This window comes from Meleagris gallopavo, chromosome 12 (assembly GCF_905368555.1).
Source record: "Meleagris gallopavo chromosome 12, MGAL_WU_HG_1.1, whole genome shotgun sequence".
NCBI classification, from domain to species: domain Eukaryota; kingdom Metazoa; phylum Chordata; class Aves; order Galliformes; family Phasianidae; genus Meleagris; species Meleagris gallopavo.
Genome location: NC_139415.1, coordinates 2,417,619 through 2,443,845, shown reverse-complemented (window position 1 = coordinate 2,443,845; position 26,227 = coordinate 2,417,619). Strand labels below are relative to the sequence as shown.

General features: G+C 42.1%; 1 protein-coding gene and 1 long non-coding RNA gene across 6 annotated transcripts in view; one reads left to right on the top strand and one right to left on the bottom strand.

Moving 5' to 3' along the window:
- The first annotated feature begins 98 nt into the window (after positions 1–98).
- On the top strand, positions 99–18,200 carry LOC146543529 (uncharacterized). The gene is made up of 2 exons (XR_014885842.1): positions 99–886; positions 15,671–18,200. It is a non-coding gene; the product is annotated as an uncharacterized LOC146543529 (long non-coding RNA).
- PEAK1 (pseudopodium enriched atypical kinase 1) overlaps positions 17,501–26,227 on the bottom strand; it is a 97,265-nt gene continuing 88,538 nt past the window's right edge. For all 5 annotated transcript variants that reach the window (XM_085233900.1, XM_085233905.1, XM_085233902.1 and 2 more), the window contains one exon: positions 17,501–24,724. In XM_085233900.1, the coding sequence (XP_085090026.1) occupies positions 23,573–24,724 (1,152 nt within the window). In that variant the 3' untranslated portion in view covers positions 17,501–23,572. The remainder of the gene's footprint in view (positions 24,725–26,227) is intronic.

The window sequence follows — 26,227 nt, the reverse complement described above, 5'->3', positions numbered from 1 at the left end:
TCACGTGACGAGAGGGGGCGGGGGAACATAAAATGGCGAACTGCTGCTTCTTAAAGGAGCCGCTGTGCGAGTCTGGCCTGCGGTGAGCGCAGTTACTGTGGCGACCAGGGCTGGGCAGCCAGCCAGACCTCAGCTCTAGGAACAAGGATGCTTCCCTCCCGAGCTGGGCCTCCCTAGGCAGAGTGCACCAATGCCTCACCGTTCTTTCTGAGTTTTTCCTAATATCCAATGTGAACCTCTCTAGGTGCAACTTAAGGCTGTTATCTCTCGTCCTTTCTATCACTGTTACCTGTGAGAAGAGGCCATCCCCAACAATGAGGGGAAAAAAACACACCGCTTGATTATGTCAGCAGCAGTATGGTGACAAGGCTGTGTGCCCTCAGAAGGCTGAAGGGTGTTTTCAGGGATGATGCAGACACCTCACTCAGCTGAAGTAAAACTGCAGGGATTATAGGTGTACCCTGAGTGCTGCACAGCCTCTCTGAGAACCATGGCTGGAGGGCTGGGATGTAAAAGCTTGAGTGAAACATCCTGAGAGACACCTCTCCAGTGACAGCCATGAGGATCTTGCTGGCTCTATGTTGTATGTGTTCTGTGACGGGTCTAGAGAGTATATCAAGAGGATATTGAGCTATATATGTTAATGAATTTTACTAACAGGACATTTGACTGGCAGAAAGAATAAAGCTTCCAATAAGGGAAAAGAAGATGACTTTTTTTGCGGAACTGAACAGTGAAGAAAGTGCAAACGCTGTTAGTTATTTTATGCAACCAAAGAGTGGAATTTTCCAGTGAAGAACAAAGGAAAAATAACTTAAGGAATGATGAGAACACACAAATTCCACAAGATAGACTTTCTCTGAGACTGCACCTGCGCTAGGGCAAGGTATCATCCATCTTGTATTTGCTGCTCTGTTTATTTAAAAGGTTCTGATTAGCAGGACCAGGATCCAGCCACTCAATGTCAAGACCTTGTTTGCTATCTCACTAGTCAACCCAAACTCCCTTTCCCTGATTTCTTCTGGTATTGTGGTATCTTCCTTGGTCTTTCTTTTATTCCCTTCCTCCACTCTGCAATCCCCCACTTCTCCCAGAAATACCTGTCATTCCTAAGCTGTGCTCTCCATGCTTGGTGAGCTCATTGAATAGCTTTCCCCTATTCCTTTTTAACACATTTATTTCTCAGGTGGAAAAGAAATTACCTATGTTACTGAAGGCCTTAACGTGTTAGGGATCAGTCTTGCTAAAGGAGACAGGTAATAACCAGTTATGTTGCACCGTTATGTTTCCATGGTAGCAAAGTTAGTTTTTTTCCTCCTACAATTATGAGAAATTATATCAGAACCAGTTCCCTGATACCATGGAGATAGTAAGTCTTTTTTTTCAGCTTTCTTTGCCAGTTCTTATATGCTCATGGATGAACTTCCCAATCTTGCAAGTCTTAGCAGAGCATTTTCTGTCTCTAAAAATGAATTTATATACACAAGATATGCTCAAATTTGCTTGTAATATCACTATGACTTTGCAATGAATTTCTGACTTTTATGGTGTGATCCTGCTTCATAATTTCTGCTTTTTATTGTGCTATTTTTATATTTTAACTCTGTGTCATGTAGTACCTATAAAAACATATGTAGGATATACTAATGTATTTACCTGATCTCTGTCTGCAATTTCAAGAGCTACTGTATCACATTTGTAAACTGTGCTATGCTTTTTCTGCTTCTCTACACATTTGCTTAATTCCATGCATAGGTCTGTGTGAGAGTTTCCTGTATTTTAAAATTGATGAGCGTTGGACTCTAGTGTGTCCCTCACTATAAACACTTTGTTTCTTCCCAAATTAATCTGACCTTCAGTTCTTCACGAAACAGCATCTTGCACCCAGCAATTCTTTAAGAGTTTCCTATAAAAAAATACATTGCTTATTTATTTTCTTGCTTTGAACATCTGAGATGTGAGGTCCTCAGTGACTTTAAACTTAACAAAGGAGTCTCCTACTCAGTATAAACTCTGGGCAGCCTTGACTTTGCTTATCTTAATTTTAATTCCCACGACAGCCATAGATACTCCCTGTATTTAATTTTACTGCCTTATTACTCTTAGATGACTTTGCCGTATGGAACTTCCCCAAACCTACGGCTATTTGTCAAATTTTTATTATAAAGAAACTTGACTTATTGTGGAAGAAGGGGCCACTAATATTCAGACTGGATAGTGATTCTGGGTTTATTGTCGTGTGCCCCTGATGAGAATTTTAAAGGCCTTTTGTATTCTGTTGCTTAATCTTCAGCTATTCATTTGCATCTACAGAACTAGGAAGCCACGATGTCCAGTTCCATTTGTTTCCAGTTATGTGTAACGTCTTACAGTGTGCTAATTTAAGTTCCTACAGTATGTCTGGTGCAAATAACTGGCACTTCAACTTTGAAATAATCTCCTGTTCCTACCTGTTCTACTAATTAATTTAGTGATGAAGCCCTGTTTACTTTAAGAAAAATGAGATGTAATCAACCTAGCAGAAGCATTTAATGCATTGAAAGTGGGTGGCTGAATTCTTGTGTATGGATTACAAACTTGCAATCAAATTTCTCTGTGACATTTTTAACACACTTGACAATATGATGTGTTTTTTTGGACTCTAAATTTCAAACTGCTAACTATTTCACTTGAGAACAAAGAGTGTTCATTTCAATCTGGTGAAAAAGGCATGAAGGAAAGGAAAAAAAAATCTGTGAGAAGATGCTCAAAAAGTGAGCAAGTATTATTTTTTTCATTTGTTAGCCATAAGTAGGAGAGCATTTTCAGAAAAAAAAGGACATAAATCAGTTCACAGAGATCTGAAGGAATAATGTGAAAGTGTCAAGAAAATAGGTAGTAAAAACTGTGAAATTATTAAAAAAATCTCTTTGTAGAGAAAAATGGCAGCTGAAACTTATAGTGTGTTTGAGTGCAGAAGGATAAGCACTGGGTTAGTTGGCATTAATTCATCTGGGAAGATTTCTCTTACCTTTGGATTTGCCTTGAGTAGGACTTCAAAATCTAATACCCAGATATTAGCTCAGATCTGAGTTGTTCCATCTAAAAGAAGTCAAGATAAAAGAGTTTCTAACTTCAAACTAACCTGAAGTCTGAAGAGAGGGTGAAATCACAGTTCAGTTGGCTAAAATCAAAATAAGGGCAATTATTTGTGGCGTGGAGCTTGGTGGTCTGAGGAAATTAGCCTAGTCCTGATGATTGGATTATTATTAGAATAACATGAGTTCCATCTTCTGCTTGTTGTGGCCCATGCTTGTTTTATTAGCTCTGTCATGGCTGGCTGGTTTCTGATCTTGGACATAAACTTAGGACTTTATGGCCTCCTATAAGACCAGAAGAAGGAAAAACCAGCATGGGTGGGGGCAGCAACCCCAACTGCCTTGTCAATAACATACACTTTTCCTTTTTTAACTTCTTAAAATTTTCTCTCCAAGCAAAGCGAGAGGTAAATGTTTGCCTCTCAGTTCACCTGAGAGGTGGCCAGCAGTGGGGTGCCGGCTTAGCACTGCTGCTGGGGCTGCATCTTGCAGAGTGGAGCCAAGACCTGGCTGCTGCTGCCTCTTTGGGAGGCTTCTTGCTTCTCCCTAACTCATCCTCACATGGCAGTAATAAAGGTGACAGCATAAGTATTTGTGTAACCACGGCAACCAAGAGGTGGGAGCAGATAATGGTGGAAAAAAAAAAATAGAGAAAGAAAAGTTGTATTTTTAACCTGGAGACTTTTCTCCAGTCTTTTCAGTGGCTGGTCCCCCAGGACTATGTGCAGCAGCCCACCGGTGAGAGCCATGCACAAGCAGAAATGAACAGAGAGCAGGTGTGGGTTGTGTAATTGCTTTCAGCAATGGTGCTCCTCAACTTCACTCTCCAAGTGCCTGAGATTCCTAGAATGTGTTTCATCTTACCCAATATTCTACAGCTTGTCTCATCTTGGTTGGAAATGTAACCTACCTCCCCAGGTTGCTTCTGGAACCAATAGAAAGTGAAAGGATGGTACATTCCATCCTGAAGAGAGCACAGAAGATGAAATGGATCACATGCCAGAGGGACTTCTTCCCATGTATTAGTCATAGAGAAGCAGCTTAGCTGCTTGGCCAGATGAACTCTCTTAAATCTTTAAACTGTTACTGTTCCCTGCAGCTCTTAGCCAGAGTTGTACATGCTATCTTATTGTTCCAAGCGCAGTTATTGCTATTTACTAAAACCATGTGTCTCTCAAGAATGATGAAAGACTTAGTCTTTCAACCCAGTTCCAGCATTACAAATTAAACATGCTGTAAACAACATGTTTAATAATGTAATAGAAACCATCATCACTTACTGTTTTTGTTGTTTTTTTTTTTCCCATTCAAATGTCAGGGCCAAGAAGATGATCGCAGGGCTGGAGCACCTCTCCTATGAGGAAAGGTTGAGGGAGTTGGGCTTGTTTAGCTTGGAGAAGAGAAGGCTCCAGGGAGATCTTCCAGTGGTCTTCCAGAACTTGAAGGGAGCTTATAAGCAGGAGGAGGACCAACTTTTTACATGGTCTGATGGTGATAAGACAAGGAGGAAGGCTTTAAACTAAGAGAAGGGAAATTTAGGTTAGATATCAGGTAAAACATTTTTACTCAGGGGATGGTGAGATGCAGGAATGGGTTGCCGGAGAGGTTGTGATCCCCCATCTCTAGAGGCGTTCAAGGCCATGGATAGGGCTCTGGGCAGCCTGATAGTGTGGGTGGCAACCAGCCAATGGCAGAGGGGTTGGAACTGGATGATCTTTAAGGTATCTTTCAATCTAAGCCGCTCTATGATTCTGTTATTTTATTATTCATCTGTTAAGATGGAATGCTTTAGGTTCTTGTTCTCTTTGTACTGTTCTCTCCGTTTCTTGCACATACTCCGTATATCTGTATTGTCTTTTCCCTTCTACAGCATCTAGTTCATGCCAGTAATTCACAAGTCACCCTAACTATTTAAGTGCATGTTTTACCTTTTAAGACTGTATTTCACATAGAAAACAGGAGATTTTAAAGCTGGTGTTAAAATAAAGCAGTAAGTCAGTGACAGGCAGAAAGACAAATCAAATAAATAGGCTTCCTTTACACTTCGGCCTGTGTAAGTACTGCCTGGGCACATCATCCAACATGCATGCCTCTGTCCCCATTACATGATGGGTGTGCCTTCATTTGGGTATGTGGTGGCATGCTTTGGGGGCATGGCTTGGGGGACTCAGGGACTTGGGGAATACCCAGCAGACAGCCCTCAGGTGTCTCCATAAGGTGTTGTGTGGCCTCCCTGCCTAGGACACTAAGTACCACTCTCAGGTTTTGCCATATAATCTGCAGCTGAAGTTGTCTTGCAGCAAGTATCATTAAAATATTTTATCTTTTTAACTGGTGTTTGGAAAATCTATTAATTTTGAAATAAAAAACAACCCTGCCCCTAAAAAACAAGTATAATGTCAGACCAGTTAGTGGGCTGCCTTTGCTTTTGCAACACACCCTTCTCAAACTGTTCTCTCAGTTCCATCTGTGGTTGAAAGGAGCTGCTCCAAGATTTAGCATCTGTGTTTCTACACACACCTTTTAACAAATATATTTGCAGTTTACTAATGGGTAACCTTATTATAATGAGAGGAAAGAGAGTACTGGATTTAAAGCCATACTCCGTGGGTAAAGAATCTTGCCTGGATTAATTTTATGGCAGTAGAAAATTTCTTTAACTTTCCTTTCTGAATTTTTGTCAATTTTCAGAGGTTGTTGGCTTATTTCACAAGCGTATTGTGAATGTTCAGATGATATCTAGGAAGCCTGGAGTTTCTGGAAGGCAGGGCTCTTACTGTACTAGTTGGGCTAGCTCCTGTGAATATCCTGCATATCCTGTTCCGAGCGGTCAGGGTGTTGTCTTTATGGTTCCTGTTGGCTGGCTGGGAGTAGATGCCCAGCATGATCCTGCCAAGTGGTAAGTGCTGTGGTGTGGCTCTAGAGAAGTGTTTGGATGTATATAAACAACCAGAGGTGGTTTTCCAGTAGAGTGAAAAATGTGGAAACCAAATCCACTTGGTACTTTCCAAATGGGTAGGATAATTAAAGGGACAGTAACTTGTAAGCACTGGTTACTAACCAGCACTTACTTCTGTACTCTGTAAATGTCTCTTTTTCCTTTTTTTTTTCCCCCTTCCCAGCTGACAGATGCTTAGTCTTCTTCAACTATTTACATTAAATTAAGGTAAATTAAACATCTTCCTTACCATTTGTAGTTTGCAGAGTTATACTGTAAAATCAGCACTCTGTGTAGGTAAGCCAGCTGAGGATCAGTACCCAAAAGGAGCAACAAAGCAAACTGGTGTCAAGTAGGTGAATCCAGCTAGAAGAAATAGAAAATGTTAATGTTTGTGTGGTACCGCAGGGCAGTGTTTCAGGGAAATAACTTATGTCATCCAATGTTATGTGTATTTTAGTGCTCACTTAATGATGGCCTAATATTTCAAACAAAATACAAGTTCTGTAATGAGATACCTTGTTTCTACCAGGGTGTTATTAGAATACCTGCAACAGCGATCTAATGAGATTGACCTTCATTCCATAAGAAATTGCTCTCCTCTAGGAACTATTTTTAATGGCCATCGTGATTTATGCAAAGGGATCTAAGCAATAGCTTTAATTTGGGGCAAATAAATGATCTGAGTAATTATAAATTATAAGAAAATGAGAAGTTGCTTTAAGGTGCTGCTAAATTTTTTACCATGTTACGCATCAGTTGAGTACAACACTGTGAAAATCTCCTATGGCTTTGTTCTTACTGCAAAGAGCAAAATAAATCAGTTCAGTTCATAGTGGGTAGAAGGAAAAAACCGGTGTGATTGTTAACACCGTGTGTGCCAGCAGCTCGCAGGCTTCACCTCCAGGGTATCTCGCTCCCTGCAGTGCCATCTGCTGCCATCTACTGGACTTCTCTAACAAATTCAAGGAGACTCAAAGCAGTGCTCTGATTTCCATTCCCCTTCTGATGTTCAAAGCTCTAGTGTAAGTGACTTCTAATATCTCTTGTAATGAGAAGCCCTGTTTCAGAGGACGATGAGAAAGAGGAATCTATAGTCTGAATATTTATGCTGATTGTCTTAAGATGCTGGATTAGTAGGAGCAGGATGGTCTTAGCACCTCAGAGGACAGATGCTAAAGAGACAGGTAGAGTCAGTGTTATACTAACAGTAAATAAGTATACTTTGCTATTCTGTAGTTAATTTAATCTGAAAAGTCTAAGTACCTTGCTAGCGTTATTTAATCCTCACCATATCTTTCAAAGATTTCTTTTAGTACATGAAAGTCTTTTATTAACTCTTTTATTAAAGGGAAGGCCTCACAAAAACAAAAAAGAACAAATATTTCCTCGGAGACCATATATGTTCCCATGTTAAGACTAAGGACTTTAAAATCTGTATGTGCAGCATCATTTGCTGACTTCTAAACCGATAGGATCCCAAAGCAGGGATCTGTGGACCACGCTGCATTGTAGAGGTGAGTCAGCCAATATTCCCCAGCAGAGGTATGCTTTCCTTGCCATGTACAACTTCCTCTCCAAGGCAGAAACACACCTTCATTCTCATTTCCAGGCTTTGGCCTTTGCAGTATTATTTGTGAAGATGAACAGGAGAATTTGCTTGTGGTTATGGCCTCTTTTTCACATCTTACTATCTGAACACGCTTTCCTTTTGGTATCCATCAAGGGATACTTCCACAAAACAGATGAACTGGGTGATCCATTTGTAACCATCATGCCTGGGTGCCTTAACTGTGGACATACAGATTTTGAGCAGTCTTATCATGGACTCCAGGAGGTTTCAGTTTTCTAGTAAGCAAAGAGCAACTAAAAAGATCTGGAACTTAGCTCTCCAGCGTGTCACACCATAGTATTGTTGATTCCAGTAAAGTTCTCTTTCATCTTAAACCCAATGTAATTGACTGATATTTCATGTTTTTAATTCAGAACTCCTCTATATCAGAGATCCTCAGGCAATCACCTCTGCTGTGGATCTCTGTATTACTTACAGCAGTTTCCACAGCATAAAATAAAATATGTCTCCTTTGATTCAGACAGAAAGTGCTTTTTTTCTGTAGAATAGCCTATGGACTTAAAAACAACACTGTATGTCTGTCTCTAGGTACAGCCTATGAGGTTCTTCCACAAGCAGTAGTCACACAAAGGCTGCTGGAATTAAATACTGTTTCTCTCTCTCTCTCTCTGCCAGCAGTTTACCTGTTCTGCAGAAGCACAGGCATATATATTTTAGCAGAACACAAGGGATGAGGTCAGACATCACACATTTCCATCGATACTGTCTTGTATAAAAATCTCCCTTCCAGTGTCCACACCCCTTTGCTTTCTGATGGAACAGTGTGGTGTGGCACACAGTGTATGTCAACTTGTGTGTCTGTGAAGTCTTTAAGGAGGCCATGAGGATATTTTGGAGAAGTAGAAAATGTGATGAAGTTTAAGTATAGCTTTGTACTGAGATTTTGCACAGTAGCTCTGCAGACCACTGAGGAAAACTGTATTTCATCATTTGAAAAGCAATATTTTCATCTTCATAGCTTGTTTTAATCCCCGTGGGAACTTCTCTGTAGTGAAACACGTGGCATATATTAGTGTAGGCTTTGTAAATATATGGAAGCAATAGGAATAATATGCTATACTACTGCTATTATTGATTTGGGTTAAAAAAAAAAAAAAAGTAACAATAAAATCCAGTGAAAACAGAGGCAAAAGACTGGATTTGAAATTCCTAACTATAATAACACTGCTGCTTTGAAATACACTTGCATGGAAAGTCCAGACTATGCTGGATGTGTTCAGTAAATCTTTCTTCTCTTTTCTCTTGGCAGTGGAGTATAGTCCTCCCAGTAACCTGAGTGCAAAAGAACAGGAATCTCAATGCTCTTTCCTCAAGGAAAACAAGTGTTCCCTTTAACCCACATCCAGGAATAGCGGAACCTTTGGTGGGAGGGAGTGCTTTGCTGATCTCTGCTTGGACAGCTTTGCCAGGTTTGCAGCCTTTTATTGCAAGCTTCTGACTGATGAGGCATTACAGTTAAGTAATTTAACACCCTAGGGGTTCCTAGGCTCATTACCATCTTGTTTTACCATCTCAGACATTCACCACATAGCTAAGAATATGTTACATCTGCTCCTTTCATATTCTTCGTCTGCATTCCACAAATGGGGCTCTGAGGCATTTGGAATTGGCATAGCTTTGTGGCCTTCTGTGGAACTCTTAATCTACGTTCAGACCCCTAAAGAAAAAAAAAGATGCACTTTGTAAAATGCAAATCTCCACCCAAAGTGCAGCCACATTTTGCATCTGAACTGCCAAGCCAGAGATCTGCTATGTGCACGATGGGGATTTCTCTACGGCTGGAGGCCAGTGAGCTGCATGCTGAACTTGGATATTTTTCCTGACTGTAATTCTAATCGATTTTTCAAATCAACAGGGAAGCATCATTCTGTTTGATATAAAATGCAGCTGCGTTTACCAGAAGAAAGGATTTTTCCAGAGATGTAAAGCATTCCAGAGGCTGAGCACTGCTCGGGAGGGCAGCGTGGCAGCTGTGTGTTTCAGAGGGCTATGTGCAGTTACTGCCTGTATTCTCTAAGTGACCTATTTGAGCAGAAAGGAGAACTGTTCTGAATAAGGGCAGCTATTTTGAACTTAGGATGTTTTGGAGAGAGGGGGAAACAGTGAAGGATAGAATTAGGTCACAACTTCAGGATGCCAAGATTTTCCTCTTGATTTGCTTATTGCTTTTGTAAGGCAGGCTCTCACACTTAGCCTTACTGGAAGGAATAATCTTTTCTCTGCGCACATTAAACCAGAGTACAAAAGAAATTTAAGTCATCAAAAATTCCATTTTCTACATTTCTGGGAGAAAGAACAGCTAAAAGGACAAACCAATTTTCTCAGCTGTGTAATTAGCACTTACTGTCAGGAGATAATAAACAATCAATTGAAGTCAGCTGAAGTATTTCTCAAGTGCAGTTCAGCATCTCACTGAAGTGACTGAGATGCAGTGCAACACAAGGACTTCTGTGATGAGTCGGACTCAGGGCAGGAACAGCAATGGGATTGTTGATGACTAGAAGGATAAGTAGGAGCACAGAGGTCACTTTTAAAACTGTGGAGATCAGCTCTGAGCCAAGCGACTGCTCACTTTATAGAGCAAGCTTGAAATATTAATCTGTGCATCTAAGTTAGAAACTAGTCAAGTGTTATCGTATCCTACCCTCCATTAAAACATGTTGGGAAGTGTGGAAAAATACATTTATTAAAAATCAATCTTAATAACTGGAAGACTACATTACATTTGCCTGCAACCACAGCGTGGCTTTGCTTTCAGAAGCTCTGTGCACCCATGTCTCCTCTTCTGTCACTAACAATTGTGGACGCAGTTGGGTGTGGGCTAACAAAAAGAGCATCAGAAATCCAGCCTAGCTGTATAAAATAAGCAATTAGCAGTGACCTTGCAAGCTGTTACTCAGATAGGATCTTTTCTATTATATTATATCCCCCTTCAAAATTGCTATGGATTTTTTAGCACTTATCTAAATAGATTGGGGATAAGGCCCGCTTTCCAGAAGCAGTTCAAACAAGTTGTTCTTCCTCCCTTTTCAGGGGATAGCATAAATTCACAACCATGCCACTGTCTTCTTTTGGCAGTTTGGAGATGCAGGGAATGTTGCCATCAGGTGTTCCTAATTTAATTCAATCCCTTGTTAAGTTGAGCTCTCCTATAATTCAGTCTCAGCCTCGAGACCTAAATCGTTCATATTAAAAGCAACACAGTGGCTACCCGTCCTTTTAATCAGTGTTGACTGCTTTAGGCAGGTATTTCCAGATGATCTGATTACAAAACGACAATAAGCTAGCACTTAGTTAATAACCAATCAGAAAAAACTGGAAAAGAATCAAAGGAGAAAAGGAAAAGAGAAAAAGGAAAAGAAAGCCTTACAAAGACATGCAGTGTTAAAGCAAGTATTATGGAAAGTTGGTTTTGCCAGTGATTGCTATTGGCACAAGCCTCAAAGATGCGCAGCCATGGATGAGAGGTTCAGCCCAGCAGGGAGAGTATTGACAGAACTCCAAGAAGAATGAGGTCTGTGGTAAATTTAACATCATTTCCTCTTAGACTTATTTAAACTTACTAATAAGATTTATAGGTTAGATGCTTAGCAGTGTAAGCTGGTGTAACTCCACCGAACTCTGGCTGCATTGTTTCCAGCCTGCTCTTTCTGCAAATGCCTGCTGACCCATCTATGGGAAAGTAACTCTTCTTGTCCAGTGTTCTGGGGCTTGTGAGTTAAAAGATTTTTGTCTCTGTGTGTGAAGCCACTTCTTTGTTCAGCTGGTAGGAGAATCAAAGCACTTGCCATCGTTCATGGGATGTTCCATGTATCTGCTGCATCTGTGATTCAGCTTTGTAAAAGTTCTCCTCTCCTGGGGGACATGCCTGGATGGATGAGGGCAGACTGCCTTGGCACAGCAGGTTCTGTTGAGGATGAGCTGATGGATTTCTGGCACAGTCCTGGCACAGGGCACACTGAGTAACGTGGAGCAGCTCTGCAGCCACTTCATACCAGCTCACAGGGAAGTCAGCAGCCATGTTTACTGGCCAGTTCTTGGATCTCCTGGGCTGACTTATCTCATAAAGCCCCCAGCTCTCTGGAGCCTGAGAGCTGCCAGATGTAGGGCTGCCAGAGCTGATGGTGTTTGACAGAAGCTGACACACATATACTTTAAGGGGACTGTGATGCATCTTTCTTATTTCTTAAAATATCAGCTTGAAAACATGTCTAAAGTAGGTAACTTATTGTCCACTGTCTTTTCTTCTCCGTGTAAACTTGCAATACCATTGGAATGACAGCCCTTCTTGTCAGCCAGCAGTTCCAGAAGAGACTGGGACTGGTTATTTTCCACCAACCTCCCCTGTGTCTGCTCCTGAGCAATCAGGCTGAATGGAGCCCATGGTCTGCTGCTCAGCAGATGGCATGTTTCCAGTGCATCATTGTTGGAACGGTCCCCAGCACAGTATGAAGGAACCCAAGCTGTTAGAGTCTGCCTTTTGACTAAAGCAGAAGCAAAAGCCTTGACAATTTGCTCTTCTGCAAGTTACTCAGTAGGAAATAAATGATTTACAAGGTGTTGTTCTTCTGTGTTCCAGTATGCCCTCATTCTCTGCCTGTGTTCCCAGAGCTCTTACTGGGCTCTGTTTGGCACTGATTTGGTAATGAAAGGTACCATACACCATCACAGAAGGGACCGTGTTCCTCTTGGGAGTAACAGGAATGGCATGTGCTAATCACACAAGGACTTTGAAGCTTGCAGTAGACTGCTTAAAGTCATCAAGGTAATAATGTTAATAACGAGGGGCTTAGGAAGCCCGTAGACTGATGCACACATGTCTAATGGTGTGCCAGAAGACTCGTACTGATGTTAATGAGGCCCCTTTCCCTTGCCTCCTTGTAAATCAGGCTGTTCAGTAATGCTGGGGACAAAGCTGGTCCAAGCAGGAGGAATGCTCCAAGGCTCCTGCAGTACACAGGCACTGACGCTGCACTGGAAGAGTGAAGACAGTGAAGTGGCAGAGTACACAAAGTTCTAGTCCAAACCTGGGTGCCTATTTAGGCTGAAATGGATGTCAGAGCAGCTTGGTCTGCTACTCCACTGCTATAGTTCTGAATTTCTTTCTTTTTAAGGGGCTTTGTAATCTTGTTATCATCTTGTTCAAGCAGCTATTATTAAAATTGATGAAGTTGATTTACAAATCTATAAAAATCATTAGAGATAGATGGAAATTGATGGAGCCTCCCAGGTCATAGAGGACAGTTATGAATCAGTGGTGAGTAGCATGCAAGTAGATACAGCAAATGCTTCAGTATTCTTGTATCCTTTTCCCCTTCAGAACAAAACTCATATTGTGTTCTCACTTTACATCTAGTGAGTGGGAAAAAAAGAAAACCTTTTTAATCATCGAGAACAAAAATTCTGTAACAAGTACAAATCCTTTAGAGAAGACAGACAACTGTGTCCAAAAACTTATCTAAGTAAAATATTTCCAATTCTGTTTTTCAGGAAGAAGTGATTAATCACAAAGTGAGATATTTTTAAGACGAACATAAATAGCAGGAGATTGTAAAAGACTCCAGATGGACTTGAATTATTTGGAAAAGTGGACAAAAACAGTAAAGGAAATGTTGAGTTGAATAAACACAGACTAATCCCTAAAAAATAAATTACATGGTCTTATGTGAACATCTAGAATTTTCAAAAGCCAAGGCGGTAGGCTTAGAAATGTCTACGTAGGGCAAGCAAATAGGGTGCTGATGTACAAGAGGTAAGACTTGTTCTGACATTTGTACAGAATGCCCACGTCCTTACTCCTGTTCCCTCATTTTGTGCCACATCACCTGGAAAACACACAGACCAAAACCATCTCACAGCTATGAGGAGAGTAGGACTGTACGCTGAGGTTTTTGGGAGAGAGATGAGAGAAGTCTTCAAAGTGATACGCATGGAGGGAAGTGCTTCACGCCACAGGGAAATGATTTGAATGATTCACCACTGCAAAAACGGCAGGAATGGTGAAGCTCTGGGTTTTATGGACCAGTGGATGGTATGATAACATTTATAACTAGTGCAATAGAAAAATTGTCATGTGGTATCCCAGAACACCATCTGGTATCTTGTTGTTCCTTGTCTCAAGCCTAAGCAAACCTGTGATAGCAGCGTCAGCAATAGCATCTGCACAAACACAAATGCATGACCTTGAGTCATGCAGCACATAAACCTCATTTCAGTAATAAAATGGAGAAAGCTTGGAAGGAAACTTGCTCTCCTGGACAGCAGAAGCTGCATAACTAGCTCCACAGGTTACAGGGCGTTCTTCTTCAGATGGTTGAGGTAGTGGCTGTATGTGGGCAGACTACTGGCCCATCTCCAGCAATGATTTGATATAAATTTAGTGCTTGTGTAGGAACTCAGATGACTTTATTATCTTGATATAATTCTCCATTTTCTTTAGAAGAACTCTTATGTCCTTTTGCATTTTGGTTTACATTTTGCAAAGCTAATAGTTTGCTTCTTATAGATAAACTACTGGGAAAAAAAACTTTTTTTTTTTTAAAGTTAATCTTCTGCTGTTCACCGCAGTTAATCCAGATCATTAAGAGTCCAATGAAACCAGGAAAAAAAAAACAACCAGGATCTGACATTAATACCTATAACTAGGTCTGCCCCTGGGGCATTTGCCTTTAAATAGCAGCATGCTGCTAAGCAGAGCAGTATGGGCTCTCCCCAGCCCCAAGGTGCCAAGTCAGGTGCCTCAGAATACAGCAGAACAGATCAGAGTACAATAGAACAGAATAATAGTTCAGTAGTAAGGGACCTTCAGAGATCACCCAGTCCAACTGGTTGACCAATTCAAGGCAAACCAGAAGTGAAAGCATAGTAAGGGCATTATCCAAATGCGTCTTGAACACTACCCACCATGGAGAATCAACCACTTTGCTAGGAAGCCAGATCCAGTGTTCAGCCACCTTTATGGTACTTTTTTTCCTAACACCTACTGTAAAGCTCCCCTGGCCCAGCTCTGCTCCATTCCCACAAGTCCTCTCCTTGGTTACCAGGAAGAATAGACCAGCAGTGCCCTCTCCACTTCCCCTCCTCAGGAAGCTGTAGAGAACAAAGCTCTTGGCCTCCTTTTTTCTACACTAAGGCAATCCAAGTGCCCTCAGCCTCTCCTCACAGAACACGCCTTCCATCCCTGCTACCACCTTTGTTGCCCCTCTCTGGACACTTTCAGGACCTCTTCGTATTGCGGAGCCCAGATCTGCCCACAGTAGTGAAGCTGAGGCCACGCCAATGTGGGAAATCACCTTTTTTGACTGGCTATCTGTGCTGTCTGATGCACCCCAATGTGGTTCGCCTTCTCGGCTGCCAGGGCACACTGCTGGCTCATAGTGAGCCTGCTGTCGACCAGCCCCAGATTCCTCTTTGCTGAGCTGCTCTGCAGTCTCTCATCTCCCAGTCTGTACCTGTGCCTGGCATTACTCCATCCCAGGTGCAGAACCTGGCATTTACCTTTGTTGAACTTCATGCCGCTGATGACTGCGCAGTGCTCAGATCTATCTGGATCCCTCTGCCTCAGGTGATGCCAGTGGCATGGCACATTCCAGCATCTATAAAACACCATGCAACTGCTTGAGACAGCAGCTTCACATTTGTTGAACAGAGACTATGGTTAAGTCTGGCTGGTACTGAAAAAAACGAGACAGTGGTACATACCTTTGCAACGAGCTCCTCGTTCCCGTTCCTCACCTTTTTGGAGTATAAAATGTAGTGGAGGGTTGTGTGGCTTAACCTTAAGTAACTGTCAGTTTCTTGCAGTAACTGTATGTCCTGATTCTGCCTGCTGCAATGTGACAAAGTAACACCCCTGATGACAGTAAAACAAACAGGTCTTGTAAGTGTGTGTGATGCAACAGTTAAGATGCTGACAGATAACGTTCAATGGCCATGATTTTGTTCCCTGATTTAATACTCCTAAATCTGCTCCACAGTCCTCCAGCTGCTCTCCCAGTGGCTCACCGATGTCTTGTTTTCCAGACAACAAACACCACTCCTCACTTGGCTTGTGTTCTCATCTGAAAAAGATGAACTGATAGCAAGAAACCCACCTCCAAGCAAACCTGGCTCCACGCAGCCAGGCTAAGCAGCAGGCTGTAGCACTGCCTCCTGAGATGCCAACTGAAGCTCAGCAGATTTGAGGCCCAACGTGGTGTTTTAATGCGCATCTTCAGCCACAGAACTGTAAGTCTTAGCTCACAATTGAACCAAAACCACAACCTTTCTCTGCAGTATGGATTGTAACAAATATTTAACTTTGCTGGCATGCCTCGTGAGCTGGTTATGCCTATATAATTCCAGTTAAAACTGCTGGTGACGAGGAGGTTGGCATGATTCATACATGGCAGCACAGACGCTTACTAAGTTGGGCAAGAAAGGAACCCTGCAGAGCACAAAGATTTTCTGGAACACAAAGACAAGTTTGCCGTACACGGAAACTAAGTCCTTAGTGACTTAGTCTACCATTAAGGTGAATTTCTGAGCTGGTGAATAAACAGAAAGAAATATTCTTGCATCAGCCTAAACAGGTGTCTGTTAGCTTCCCTTCTGTGCGTGCCTGGCACAAACTGAAATGAGAACGCCAGTCTGTGACCACTTATGGACATCTACCAGAGCTTGTACTGAATTAAGTTCAAACGGATCTTAACAAGTAACTTTTTAAGCATCTTTTCCCTCCACAGCGGTGGTGATCGCCACTGACAGATGGCATAATCTGACTGTTTAGCTGAGTCCATGGCACTTGGTTCAGGAGAATAGGGATTACCCTGGCAAAGCCAAAATAGGTCAGGCTGTTAAACATGTTGCGTATTTACTCAGATCTCTGGAAACTGTCAGCTTTGTATTTTTAAAAAGCCTAAGGACTCTAACTTCTGCTGGTTTGGAAAGGCTTGGAAACAGCGTCTGAGGAATGGATGTGAAAGGCATGTAGCAGTTACAGAAGACTGATTCTGATCCCACCGAAATTGGTGACGTTACCTGTACAAAGCCACTGGAGCTCCAGCAAGAACTGAGCCCTCAGGATGTTGGTTTTTCTTTTAATACTTATGAGCAGTGCAATTGTCATGCAGAACCACAGCATTGCTCCAATGTATACAGTGTCATCTGTGCTATGCTAATAAATTAGCATCTGCAGCTACCATTGCTGCTATCAGGTCCGGGTACCAAATTGAGCTGTTTCATCTCACTGCTGCTGATGTGTGTCTGCATGAGCACGGAAGACGCATATGATCCCATCTGTTTTTCACAGACCCTCCATCAGGCTGTATGCTTCAAGGTAACAGATCAGACACAAAATGAATTCCACTGCAGACAAGTTGCCTTGTAGGCATCCCACACGGTCACAGCATACAAAAATTTCCTTGAGAGCCATTTTACTCCTTCTCATCAGATCAGCCGAGCCCTGTCCACACCAGGGAAATTGCTAACTTCGGCTCAGTGTCCATTGTCATTAACGTGTCAAGTCACCTCCCTCCAAGAGGGCCTTCCAAGACAGTGGTTTGATCAGCAGCAGCAGCTGCTGCCACTTGTCCGGATGGAGCTGCAGGCTCCTGGGGCAGAGAGCAGCACAGGCAGCAAGCAGCATGGTGGCTGTGCTGGGAGCAGGGACCCCAGCCCCACTGCAGCACAGCCCAAGGCACTGGGCATTGCTCATCAGTTGAAGCTGCATCACCAGCACTCGCACCCATCTGCTGCTGCCCACCAGACAGCTTTGCTTGGAGCACAATCTTTTCCTCAACTTGCCATGTGCATTTTCCCCAGAGACGTGAATTCTAAGCTAACTACCTAGAAGAAAAATGAGAGAAGGTGATGTTTGCTGGAGTGTAATAAAACTAGTTTATTTACACAGTAACATGAATGCCACAGAGTACACAGCAAAGTACCACAGCAAACCAGAGTGTAACTGCCCCTGATCACAAAGGAAGGCTTGTAGTTTATATACTTATATAAAAACGTGTACATGTTGATATGAAGCACCAGATAAAGCAATGCAACCAGGAATTCCAAATACAAATTACCCACAAGAATGGAGTTCAAATTCAAGAAAAACAAATCCCTCATTCAAGGGATTTTAAAGAAATCTCGCTTATAAAAGATCATTCATTTTGTAACCCCTAATTTAAAAATAATTTCTCCCCTTCTATTAAAGACAAGAACATATTGTTAGATGCTCAGCATAATTAAGTTTTAAAAGAAAAAAACCCAAGGATTTCAACTGCAAAACTTTCCAATACCAACAAGCCAAACGATAAAGAAATAGAGGCCCGAGTCATTTTTGAAGAGGTGTTCCTTATGAAATGACTGCAGTCAAACTTACACAACCTTAAATATATATTATATATACGATATATAATATATATTTTTTCAGATTAAAGGGGGCAAAGAATACTTTTGGGATACAAAAATTCATATACATACATACATACAAATGTGCCTGCACACACTCATATATATTTATGTATATATGTGAACACATATTTCTTCCGCATAAAAAAAAAAATAAATTCCAGCATCTCATAAATCCCTGAAATTTTCCCCTTGGGTTTATGGAAATCTTCATAATCTGAAGTACAATCCAAATCCTCACATTCTATAGAGTGGGAATATGCTTATGTACAGGTATGCTGAGTGTTTCATTTCTGACTGGTGACTCTGCTTGATCTGAAAGCATTCTGTGGTTTCCAACTAAATGTTGAGTGGAGCACCAATAAGGAGGCTTATAGGGAATTATTTAAATTACATTCTATGTCTGTTCAAAACCACCATCCTTCAAATACTGCATCCAGGTGAATAGTAAAATCCATAGGAATGTCTACCAGAATTTCTTCTGAAAAGCATTTTCTTTGTATTCCTTAGTGTGTTTGGAGTCCAGATGATAGTCTACAGAATATCTCCACAGGCCTATTATTACAGGCATTAAAAACTCTAACTCTGCCCTCCTTTGATGTTATGTAACTGCATAACCACATCACCATCTCATCTCCGTGCCATGCACTGAAGGGCTCTTTGTGCTGTAGGTTTTACAGGAGCTGGAGCAGAACCAAGACCACCTTTGCAAAACCACAGTTGAGCACATGTCCCACTCAGGCACCAAGAATGGTCATGCACTGCTTGCACAGAGATACGCATGCTTTAGCTCTTGTTTGGAGTAAAGAGGAAAGGAGATTGCATTAAACGGTTTGATTCAGTTACCATCGTATCCCTTAGAAAAGTTGCAACTGATTTAAATAAAACCAGAAGTATTTAATTTATATTTCCACATGAATTTGTTATTACAAGCAAAATATATTAACTAAAATGGGGCTTCTCAGCACAAGAGCAGAGAAACAGATACATCTTAATTCAGCAGCAAATACTATTTTTATATGCTAAAGTTACGGCCCTACGGTGCAAAGCTGCTGAATTAATTCTCTAAGTGGTCAATCACTAACACACATCTGATTTATTTAAATAATATCTTTTCCTAATATGTTGGAACTCCACTGTGTTGAAATGTCAAAATGATTCATTCATACCTTGTGGGGGCTGCTGGGATGCGTGGAGCACACAAGATTTAAGGTGGGGTGTTTGAGTAAATGCTGTGTGTTCCTGTCTGCAGGCCAGCAGTAAAGCATCCTAGCTTGTGTTCTTGGTTTCATCGTGTCTGAATACTGAAGAGAGATCAGGCCTCTGCACTGGACCTTGCTGAGTCTCCAAAATAAGATTCTGGATTCTCTCATTCCTGAAAATTTCTAGGTAAGGTTTTGCTGATAGATTCTCTTCATATTCACCTGGTTATGCATATTGACCGTATCGGATCTGAGGAATAAGTAATTCCAATGGAAGAAAGACAGAACAACCCATCCTCCATAACATCTCAAGGAGTAGGTTTTTCAGAACCCCTCTTTTACCAGAGGTGTACATTTCATCCAGAGAGCACGGTGTGCAGCACATCCACTACTGCCCTCGGGATCAGCACACCTTACCTTCACTGCTCCTTCCAAACCAATGCAGCTCCTTGTCTCCTAGAGCTGAGATTGTCAAAGCATTAGGCTTGTTTTGATGCGGCCGTCGGTCTCACCAATTGACTCGTCCTGTTCTCCCTGTCCAGATGCAGTTCCAGACCTGAAAGCCCACAGTTTTGGTTGTTAACCAGATTTATGCTGTACTACAAGCAACTGAGAAGAACCTGTTCACCTAACTGCAACTTCAGAAACAGATCTTACTGGATAGGTCAACTCAGTATTGTACAAAGTACAGCGTTTACTTTATTAATTTATTTATTTCTTCTGCATCTTAACGTGGGCAGTATTATTTATAGGGCTATTACAAGAAGAATAAGATTTCCACCAACTGACCGGCTTCGTTTTAGTTTTTGGACAAGGCACTACATGTTGTGAATCCAATCACTGTGCCCTCTCTGTAACATCAGAGAGGGTTTTAATGGCTCTAATGAGATCAGAAACCACTCATGATAGTTCTTCAAGCAAGCACGTGATTTTCCAGAAGTTAGTTCCACTGGAAAATTCTTTAGAGTTCATGATAAAAATATCTGAATGACAGCTTTTATTAATAGAAAAATATATATTTACAATCAATACTGTTATCTTAGATTTGCAGCTCTTCCTATTTCTTGAGCTCAACTGAAAGTGCGACTGCTAAAAAATTCAAGATCTGTGCACGTATCCATGTGAGTTAAAACATGCACAGCCAGGGGTTTTGTTCCTGCCATACACAGGATGTCAACTGCAAACAGAAGGGGTTTTTTTCCTTTTGCTTCGCAATTATGCTGTAGCATTCTTAGAATCTGTTTACAATCAGTTTAATGCATACATTCTCGGATATTTACGTGGTAATATCTGTTGCCAGGATGAAGGACCATCACAAACATTACCATCATCAGCATCAGAGTTATGGGTACACCTGCAAAGTCAGCCTCAAGCTCCCCGAAGGAATACCTCAGGCTAGGTTGTGTTTGACTTCTCTGAAGAAAAACACACACAACATTAGAAATTGCTAAAGTTTACCCAGTGCTGCACAAGAAGGGATGGGTAGTGAACATCTATCCATGCTTGCTTATACTGCAGAGTTAAAATGAGTATTGGTTCATCACAAAAAAATACAAACAGAAATTAGATAGCTAGAGATACAAAGGCTTCGGACCCGCTGCATTAAATACGTACGGTTGTAAAACATTCAAAATTCAACTTTGCATGTGCGTGTTGACATGAAAGTGAATCTGAAAACATGGAAACCTACTGGCTTCAAGGAACGAGCCCTCTGCAATGACAAGTGGTCCAAGAACTGCTCCAACAGCCTACATGAGGGTGAGAAGTTATGTGCACGCAGGCACTATGAAACAAACACAAACCAGACCACAGAGAACACGAAGCCCTACTCTCAGCTCAGCACTGCGACTACCAGCTAGCAGACAGGATGCACGTGGCTTGTCATGCTCGGTGTATGTAAGCCGTGAGGGCACTGCCCTCCTGTCTCCAGGTAAAGCAGGGCTGCACCCAAATGTGTGTGTGATTCTTTGTAAAGGTTCTTCTACAAGCTGCTCGGCAGTAGTATAGAAACTTTCTTTCCTGATGTAGCGAAACATCTCAGCTACATACATTGCACTTGGGCTTTTAAAGCACAGTCTTTTTTTCCCCCCATCAATGCTGCCATCCTTACCTTCTTGCCAAGAAAAGAAAGAAAAAATATCACATGAAAATATATTACCCTTATCCTTGCCTGATCCTTCACTGATACAGGTGAATCAAACACAAGAATAATAATCAGAAGTCTTGAGAAAGGTCACAGAGACTGTCTACATACTACAGCACAATCGATGTAGGCTTACACAGTACTCAGCTTAGCTCTGAGAGATGCCAGAGAAGAATAACACAGAAATTTCAACCCCTCCAAATGAATGGTGTGGATCCAGAGCTAGTTTTGCTGACCTTAAGCCTGCAGGACTGTTTGTTCCGTTTCCATGCATCTGGTCCAAGCATGCATGCGCTGTATAAAGTGGCTATTTGTTTCAAGGCTGAAGTGAATTGATTCCTCACAGTTTTAACAATTAAAATGAAACATCCATCCATAAAAGGAACACATGGATAGCTGCATTTATGTGCCAGGAAAGTAAAGGAAGGGGCTGCAGATCTAGCATCCGGTAAAGGCTGGTGTGTAAAGCGAACACTGTAACATACAGCTTTAAAAAATACATACAAGAATTGCACATAGATCCATAGAAGAGAAGCACAGGCTCATTACTAGGGCTGTCTGCTTTCCATCACCTGGGTTAGAATATTCAGCATCACTTGTTCCTCTACATCCAAATGAGTTCTTCAGAGCGATTCAGAGAACAATTCAGAGCCTAGCAATACTGAGCAAACACACCGTCTGTTCAACTGCAGAGGTTCTGGAGGAAACAGCCATTGGGTCAGGGAAGGAAGTCAGCAGATGTCTCTAAAAATGCAAAGCTCCTTCAGGTTGAATTTTTTCAAATTTTGCTTCTTATTCTCAGTAATTCCTGCTCTCGTCCCAAACCCCGTCTGCAATGATCTCTGAGCTATTCTGACAACGTGCCATTTTCAGGGTGTTGTCTATAGCAACATGAGCATACACTGGTTACAGCAGACAAGAGAAGTGCAGCCAAACACCGCTGCGGGAAAAACGGATCACGATGCTCTTAGTTGTGGCTGCCAAACTTAACAGCTCCCTTGATAATTAAACAACACTGTTTTTGCCCCTTGTTTTTACCCTTCAGAGAACTGTGTCTGCAGTAAAACTGTCTCCATGTGGCCTGTTAGCTACACGCAGACGAGCTCCAAGCACTCCTATCTCCTGCCAGCATGCCAGCAGAGCCAATTTCAGTCCCACTTTGCAATATGGCACAAGTGACAAGAGCAAACCAAAATAAAACAGAAGAGGTGGCTGTTATTTTCAACCCCAATTCATAGCAGTGATTGTCAGAGAAGATTATACATGGCCTGTCCGTTTCAAGTCAGGCTTTAGTGCCTTTTACGATGGAAGGGGAATTTCAATTGCCCACCATGTGTTGTATTTTTATGGTATAAATGTGGTTATAGCTACAGTACATCAGCTGTCCAGACTGGTGAGCGTCAAGTAGGGGAAACAGGATAGACTAAGTGTGCATATTCTGCTTTTTAATGCAGAGGTCTTAAGCCAAGGATAACAGTCCAATTAAGGCAACACTGCTGAAATCAAGGATGAGATTAGAAAGGATGTGGGTAGGCAGTGTGTCAGATGGAGAGGAGGGAAGAGAACAAAGCACAGATGCTTATAGCCTGCTGACATGGGTAGAATCAGCAGGACAACCATATCTCAAGCAAAAAGAAGGCATAAAATGTAAGAGAGAGAGGAGAATCCATTTGGTTGAGCCAAAAGGAAAGAAGAGTCCAGCCCAGCTGTGGGGGACCAGGTGAGAAGAAATTTTGCATGGGATGTGGAATGAAAGCAGTGGGGCAATGTGGGTCTCCCATTTACAACTAGTTCATCTCTGCTAACGCTCACTGCTATTCACTACCAATGCTACATACAGAAATGGCGGAAACTACCCAGAAGAGGAGGGCAATTTGTTTACTGTAGTTATAGAAATAGTGGTATCGAAGTTTGCTCTCCTTTTCATCCAGATATTTATCTAGCTACAAAGTGTCTGATCCAAATGCAGTCATATGTATAAAACGAATCCCTAAGAGAGGCCTGGCAAAAAAGCAAAGTTCTCTCATACTGGGTACAGGAGGCAATCTCTCCAATTAGAACCTATTTGCTCAGAGTTGCTGGCTTTGACATCTAGGCCTTTTTTCAAACACTTGTTCAAAGTGTGAGCCCTAGGGCAGGCTGGAGTGAGGGCTGGGCTGGAGGTGCTTCGTAAAAAGCAACAGGTCTTGTAAACTAGTGCCGCTGCATGATTCTCACAATGCGATGAAGTGAGTCTACAGTCGCAAAGGCCAGATATTGACAACACAGCCAGTCTTCCAGAATCACTCCACAGTCCCTGTCAAAGGACTTCTCTGCAAACTTTATCATCAGCAGCGTCCTTTTGATGTCCAGCCAGTTCTGAAGTACAGCATCTTTCCGGGCTGGGTTGGAAGATGTTCTTAGAGCGTGGAACAAGTCCTCACGCGGACCCCAAAGCAAACACTGAAGGATTCCCTTGGCTTCTGATATCAGGATCCTCTCAGAGGGGTTGGGATTCAGCAAGCAGCTGGCAAGTTGTTGAAGCCCTTGAGAGTAGAGGGAGCGGCAAGGGATCTTGGGGAGATCAGCATGAGTGTACTCCTTCTCCTTCAGCTCTGGATTCTCATCGAAGGGATTGGGTAAGTGCAGCATTTCGTAGATAAGGATGCCAGTCTGAAATTCATCACACTTTTTGTACTGCGTCGCAGTGATGATTTCTGGAGCCAGGCGGGACTGATCCCGTAGGACTTCAGGATCTACCATATGACTCTTCTGCTTGGCCTGTGAGAAATTGCTCACTATTAACCTGGCTGGGCAAGCAGTGTTGGGACTGGGCTCCGCGGACTCAGAGCTCAGAGGGCTGCCTCCTGGTCTAGAATGAACCAGCAGCAGGTTCTCTAGCCGCAGATCACAGTGGGTGATGTGATAGGGTTTCAGGTGCTCCAGGCCCAAACACAGCTGTAAAAGGAGAAGACAGACCTGCCTCTCATATAAATCTGGGCTTTTGGCATGGCGAGGAGCAGACTCTCGCACAAAATCCGCCACTGTTAAGTACGGCACCTCTCGTGTGATGACTACAACACGGCTGCGCGGCTTGTTGATGGTCCCCTGGTTACTTGAGCTGTCCTTCTGTGAAGCCTCTGTATTGGAAGGAGTGCCTCTGTTCTTTTGCTCAGGTTCTTCCTCTTCTTCTTGCTCTTCTTCCACCTCTGGTGCATCGGTATCTTCCCATGGAAGGAGGCGAACTGGCACTTCAGCAAGGAAATGGCCACAGTCCTGCTGGATGTTAAAGTTGATAGCCAGACTCTGCCGGATAGACAGGCTGTGATAATACTGCTGGGACTCCTTAGCTTTGCTCTTACAAATCTGGGGGAAGAAAATAAACACAACAGATATAACATAATTATTCATCTGTAAATTCTATATCCTTTTTGTAATGTGTCTACAGTCTAGCACTACAATACAAGAACTGAAACACTGACCTTGGCACATGAATGTGTTGCACTGGATTGGATCTGTAGCTGCAGATCAATATGTGCAAGCAGCTCACCTTGTGCATGTAATACTGCCTGGAAAATACACTTCAGGCATGTGGTGCTTCCAGTCAGAATAGCAGCTGATACACGGTAACTTTGCAGTGAAATCTACAATACAGTCAGTTGTTCATCCACATAATTTTATTTCCTGTTCTTCCCTCAGCTTTGTATGAAGCTTCAGCAACAACAACAAAATAATAGTAGTAATATTTATAAATAAATATGCATAGAATATCTGAACATCAGACGATTGCATGACTCAGTTAGAGTGGCATTACAAGTTACCACCTATCAGCTGAGCCAAATAACTGGATGCATGCTCCTTGCCCGCTGTAATTGGAAACTGAAATCCTACACACACTAACACATCATCTCCTCAGTGAGGTGTGTGTGGGGGGATGGAGAGATTTGCTCTGGCTCAGCAAACTCATTAGAAAATGGTACTTTAACTGCTTTCAATCATTTGTCAGCATCCTAAGCACACACTTACATTTTGCTCTATTAAGCCATATCTCACTGCTGCCCAGAAAGATCTTGATATGTACATGATCACCATAATTATCCTTATTAATTGCGTGCACTGTCATAACAACTGGAAGCTCCAATCTCCTTATGACAGCCACTGGACCACCTCTGTTGGGGGCTCTGTTCTAAGGCATTTACTCATCAAAACTGCAGTCCCACAGAGACTCATCTGTGTTGACTGCTGCATGTTAACCACAGTTCTGCTAACTGAGACTATTCAGAGCCTGTAAGTGCATGTTTTAACCTTTACAAGGTTAGAGATGTATGTTGCCAGCTGGATCATCCCTATGAAATGCCTTCCTAGCCTACTTACAGCACCCTGGAAGGGAGGTGTCCTCTATCTCCCCTCATTTTTTTTCCCTGCTTTTCAATTCTATTTTACTTTCAATCAATCAGATTGTCCTATCCTAAATGATACTAAAAATGATTGATTTCCATCGTTTAACATTGCATTTCTACACTCAGGAAAATGTAACTGTTCTGCATTTGGAAAACAGCCAGCCCTCATTACTCTTAGCGTTATTCCTAACCCTGTGCTTCTTGTTGCTCTTTTCTGGGTTCTCTTCCATTTAAGACCTCTCCAGCACCAAGGAAAACAGAACCTTACATATAATAATCACCATTATCCCTCCCAGAGTGAAAAAGTTACTGATTCCACTGTTACTGTTGTGCAAAAAAAACCTTCACATCATTGTCAGAATACAGTCAGAATCCACAGCACAGCCAAATGTCCCCCAGCACCAGCTCTTAAATAAGAGATTTTGTTCACACTCCATCAAAAATGGAGATGCTAATTCCATTCCTACTG